Raw genomic sequence first — 5741 nt, forward strand, 5'->3', positions numbered from 1 at the left:
GGACAAAAGCTTTTTTCTAGCTAACTGTATGAAAAGATACGCACTGTAATAATCCATGTGACCCAAAATGGGCAAAAGCAAAAGACTAGCTTCCCCTGGAGAAGAAAACTTTCAGACCTATGAAAAGGACAACAATACTAATAAAAAAAATTGTATTTACTTAGAAGCATTCAGAATGTCAACAAAACAGCCACAAATTTTTTTTTTGCAATTACAGAGTGGTATTCAGTTAACAGAACAATTATCTTCTTATAAGCTGCATCAGAGACAACTGAAGATGAAAAAAAAAAAAAAAAAAACCAAAATAAAACCAAAAGAAAAAAAACCGGAAAAAAAAAAAGAAAAAAAAAACCAAACTACTGTCCCCATATATAACTAATTTGTGCTGTGCACCAACAAGAACCTGCTTTAAATTTCCATGCCAATTTACAACCCCCAGACTGTACCAGGCAAGGTTAGTGGCTATTGAAAATACCACCAGGACAGGGCTATCTAAAGACACATTTGGTAGTGTGTTAACTATACAAAAAAAGACACTGTACAGTTTAAAAACAAATCTTACACAGCCTTACATTTCAATTTTTTTCTTTAAAAGGAGTGAGTTGTGTACAGGGGGGTTAAATGCTTTATAGACAAGAAAAAAAACTGCGCTAGAACCAACTTATTCATCATCATCATCTTCTTCTTCATCTTCGTCTTCCTCTTCTTCCTCCTCTTCCTCATCTTCTTCATCCTCCTCATCATCTTCTTCTTCCTTCTTTTTCTTGCTCTTTTCAGCCTTGACCACCCCCTTTTTCGCTGCATCAGGTTTTCCTTTAGCTCTGTAGGCAGCAATATCCTTTTCGTACTTCTCCTTCAGCTTGGCGGCCTTCTTCTCATAGGGCTGCTTGTCATCCGCGGCAGTGTTGTTCCACATCTCCCCTAGTTTCTTTGCAACATCACCAATGGATAAGCCAGGATGCTCACCTTTGATTTTTGGGCGGTACTCAGAACAGAACAAGAAGAAGGCCAAAGGAGGCCTCTTGGGTGCATTGGGGTCCTTGAACTTCTTTTTGGTCTCCCCTTTTGGGGGGATGTAGGTTTTCATTTCTCTTTCATAACGAGCCTTGTCAGCCTTTGCCATATCTTCAAATTTCCCCTTTTCTTTAGCAGACATGGTCTTCCACCTCTCTGAGCACTTCTTAGAGAACTCTGAGAAGTTGACAGAAGCATCCGGGTGCTTCTTCTTGTGCTCCTCCCGGCAGGTTTGCACAAAGAATGCATATGAGGACATCTTGCCTCTCGGCTTCTTAGGATCTCCTTTGCCCATGTTTAGTTGATTTTCCTCCGCGAGGCACAGAGTCGCCCAGTGCCCGTCCGGCTCTCGCTTGCCCCGGCGCTGTCTCTATGGAGCTCAATGTACTGCAATGGCTGTAGGAATAATTTCTATTCATTGCATTTCTTTCCTAAGTGGGTTTTGCCTTTTTATTTCTTTGTATGTTATTATAGGCTGGCCCTTTTGAGCAATATTCTGTAACAGCTCTGACTCTATTTTCCACCCCAAGGTGGCTGCTTTGCTGTTCAGTTATGTGCCCAGACTATATCTATAAACATTGTCTCTCCCCAGATATGCAGACACTGAGATCCAATTATTATTCTCTCTGTTTTAGCTTATACTTATCTTTCTGAAGATCACCCTCTCCATTCCTAGATTATGTCTTCATAGAAAAATATTGCATGTGGTATGTTTCTAATAAGTCAATAAATATCCCATTTTCTACTGGTGGGTCTGCCTGTAAATTTGGGACACATTAAAACCTTGCATGATCTTTAAGCTCTTCTCTTGATTTTAACTTTCTACCACCAAGCTCCCTCATATCTCCTCTGGACCTATGTCCAGGTTCTGACACCTGCTGGAGAATCACTGTGATATATGTGTGTACTCCATTGGGATCTACTTCAGATATAAGATCCTGTGAGCTCTAGCTAAAGTACTATTTTCCTGTTTTCTACTATAAAAATTAGGTTTAATTTTATTTTTCTTATGTTGACCCACCATGTATGTGTTTGTTGGTAGATGACAAGGTTTATTATTTAAAAAGGGCATTTTGCTGTATATTTTAATATACCAAACATGTCCATCTACTAATGCATTTTATTGCTATTCTGTACTAAATAAAAATAAATAACTAAGGCCTGCAAGCTGTTCAATGTCATTAAAAACATTATTTTTTAAATAACTGTACTAAGAAAAAGAATATCAGCCTGAAAAATCAAAACAACTCCAATCAAACATTACTTCCTGCAAAGCAACCTCAGTAGCTGAGTCTGATGCTTCTCATATTACAAAGTTGGGAAGAAAGAAAAATGGATGCCAACCAACAAAAGGAAACAACCTGGTGTTCTCTATCTTGGAAAATTGACCCCATAGTATAAATAAAGGTTTCAGCCAAAATGAATAAGAAGTGTCACCAACTATTTTTTCATCACTGAATATCCTCTTTTATTCCTAAGAAGCCCATTTGTTTATTTGACAAGTATTCATCAAGTGTCTGCTGTAAGACAAGACAAAGTGTGTTGGTCTGTCTCTGTTCTAAAGAACCTGACTAACAAGGTAACAGAATGTCAATGACAGAATGAGAGGCTCTTGCAGTGACTGGATAGCAGGATCAGAGAATCCTCCCCAAACTGAGTAAAATAGATGAGTCCCATAGAGCATGCAGGAATTCTCTACGCACTGGAAACAGAACCAGTATTATAAGTACAGACAGAAGTATGGGTGTAATAATATACATAGTAAAGTCTTTACGTCTGGCTCTACAATACATATCACTAGCTATTTGGTAAACCTGAACATCATTTTCTAGCTGGGGTACATTCTTTTGAAGATGCTGCCAGAAAGAAAGAAAAAAAGACAAATCCATAATTCGCTAAGAGAGTCATTTACATTTCAAGTGAAGAACTTGGTATCATCCTCTATGTCAACAGGAGATGTTGATGGATCCCAGTAAGAAGTGTGACTCAGGGGCCCTTGATTCACTCAGGATCTACCTATGGGTCTTGTTTCTACTAGTTCACCACATGAAGTAAATATTCTTATAAGTCTACTAGCCACTGGCCATGACAATTCTTAGAAGTGGGGGAAGGTAAATAGATAGGATAAATTTTTCAGAACCTCTATATTATTGTCTTATTTAGAGACCAAGGATTCTTCTCTGAAAATTAATTACAGATTAATCATTCCAGATCTTGAAGAACCAATGCCATGTAATAAAAGTATTAATCTGCATTTTATTTTTATTTTAATTATACTCAGATTAACTTTTAGGAAGGTCATCACTGCTTTTGCTTGACATTTAGTGAGCTTTTATTAAGTATTTAATATTAGGAATGCAAAGCAGGCCGCTGGTGGACTTTGTGCTTATTTCTTTGAACAAAATGTCAATTATTATTTAGAATAATGCATTTAAAACTTAGCTTATTGGTATCCAAAGCCCTATTTTGGCCTCTGAGAGTAACTACACACATGTTCACATAACCAACCACTAAACCCACAACTGAAGATTCAAAAGTAATCTTAAAAACCTTAAAATAAAATGTTTTTAAAATAAAATAATAAATTTTTAAAAACCCTCACTCATCTATTTTTAATCTCACTGGTTCATGCCAGATAAGGCCCCTTCCTCTCCTTCAGTCCTTCCCCTGACCCCTCCATTGGGGTCACTGATATCAGTCTGATAGTGTGATAAACACTAAGAGTAATGTTAAGTGCTATTGAGTAAAAGAAAATTTATTAAATATATGTAATCCATCTTACATTACATATATTACATTGATGGACCAATCAATCTCATTCTTAAAGACCAACAATTGTCCATGTGAAGATGAGGAAGGTTTTTAGGGCGGGGTGTGCTAGGCAGAGGCAATGCTTAGTTGCAACACTGAGCAGAGATAGATAGGCACTGTGAATGGTGTGTGAATCATTCCATTACAGAAGGAAGAGTTAAGGGCTTGGATTGGGTTAGTGGAAGATGGGTTTATAAAGATTTTTAGAGGCAACAAGAGTGGAGAATATTTATTCAGCTAAGAAATAAGTTGGTTTGAGTGTATCATACTAAAGGTGCCATGTAGGTGGAAAGCAAAAATCTTACTGAGATCAGAAAAAAAAAAATTACAGTTTGTTCCAGCCCATGGGGTCTTCAATGTAGACCTGAGGAGGGAACTGATGAATGGGGGTCAAAAGACACAAAGAAGGAGAGAAAGTTGAAAGTGCTGATCAATCTCTCATTTATTATGCACCAGAACCTTTTTTTTTTTTAAAGAAAAAAAATGGAGAATTGCATGGGGTGGAGGACTTCCCAGGTGCAACAGAATGTTCTGCCAAGCAGGATCTGTTGCCTGGGTGACCGTTCAACTGGGCTAACTATCTAACCACAGAGAAATCACCTGATTTCTAGGAAAGTCCTCTATTGTGGGAAACAGAAACCTAGGCCGAGATCTATGCGAAATGATGTTACTCAGGCGAAAGGAATTTTTTAATTCAGTTGGCTCCTTACATCTCCTCCCCTATTATTTGTTTTATGACCTGTGTGGATGTAGGCAAGTGGACATCTATTCGTATGGAGATGGTGGGCTCTAACCAGAGAGAAGAAGCATTGACCTGATCCTCCTAAACGTGTTTCCATGGTGTCTTTTTGAGGATGAGAGGGTCTAAATGTCCTTGTCAGAGATTTGAGAACAGCCAAGGAGCACCTCTGAAAGCCCAAGGTCCAAAGGCCAGAAGTATCAGGAAACCTACCAATGAGCCAAGAATGGAGGGGAAAAGGGTGGTAGAACTTTAACCATCCTTCTTCTTGTTCTCTCTGATTTTTGCACCACTCTAATTTTTCTCTCACTTGGGACATACTCTCTTGAGCAACTCCTGTTTGGCCAATATAAAAGCAAAATTCCTCTTAATGCTGCACAACCCCCTCCCCCCCCCCCCCCCCCCCCCGCTGAAGTGTTGTTGAAAAGCTGAGGAGTATTTCTTCTGTCTGGCTCACATGGAGTATTGTGGTCATAAGTAGCAATCAATGCATCTTTGTTTTCTGTAAGAAAAGGAAATTTCTTCTCAGGGACATTCTGTCCCCTGGTTAAATTAGGGTGAAGTTAAAGTAGGAATACTTACATATTTTACTAATATTTCTGGGAGCCATCTTGCAGCACCTTCTTTGGTATCATAAACACACACCGATCCTTGGCCCCATATGAGGGCTGAGACAGGGCCATTCCATTTAAACATAAGGGGATCTTTCCATAAGACCATGGCAAAATTTTTATTAATCTATGGGTGCCAAAGGTAGTCTGCAGCTAATTTTCCATCTTTATCCAGGGTCAGAAAACTGAGCACAAACATTGCATGGTTTAGGTTGTTTCTGGGAGATCCTTTGATGGAATATAATTCACCCCTTTTTAATTTTTGAAGACCATTTTTTAAGGTTTGCTGTATACACTCAACAACACCTTGGCCCTGGAGATTATATAAAATACCTGTGACATGCTTGATTTGGAGCTGTGCACAGCCTTGTTGGAAATTCTTTCCAGTGTAACCAGGTCCGTTATTAGTCTTAATTATTTTGGTTCTACCCATGATAGAAAGGCAACTCAATACATGAGCAATTACATTTTTAGCGGCCTCTCCAGCTTATAGGGAGGCAAAGATAAATCCACTAATGGTATCAATTGTAACATACTTAAGCTTGCCAAATTGAAAGGAAAAGCAG

At 38.5% G+C, this 5741-nt stretch overlaps 1 protein-coding gene across 1 annotated transcript; it reads right to left on the bottom strand.

The window, feature by feature from the left end:
• Window positions 1–204: 204 nt before the first annotated feature.
• Window positions 205–1407, bottom strand: LOC308420980 (high mobility group protein B1-like). Its single transcript, XM_080917260.1, has one exon. It carries the CDS (start codon window positions 1307–1309, stop codon window positions 662–664), a length of 648 nt encoding a protein of 215 aa, XP_080773386.1. The 5' UTR covers window positions 1310–1407; the 3' UTR covers window positions 205–661.
• Between the last annotated feature and the right edge of the window lie 4334 nt (window positions 1408–5741).

The sequence above is a fragment of the Micromys minutus genome (genome assembly GCF_963924665.1).
Source record: "Micromys minutus genome assembly, chromosome: 5".
Classification (NCBI taxonomy): Eukaryota; Metazoa; Chordata; class Mammalia; order Rodentia; family Muridae; genus Micromys; species Micromys minutus.

Bases quoted from the DNA above. Each gene is read 5' to 3' on its own strand.
- LOC308420980 (XM_080917260.1), bottom strand. From the start codon at position 1,309: ATGGGCAAAGGAGATCCTAAGAAGCCGAGAGGCAAGATGTCCTCATAT.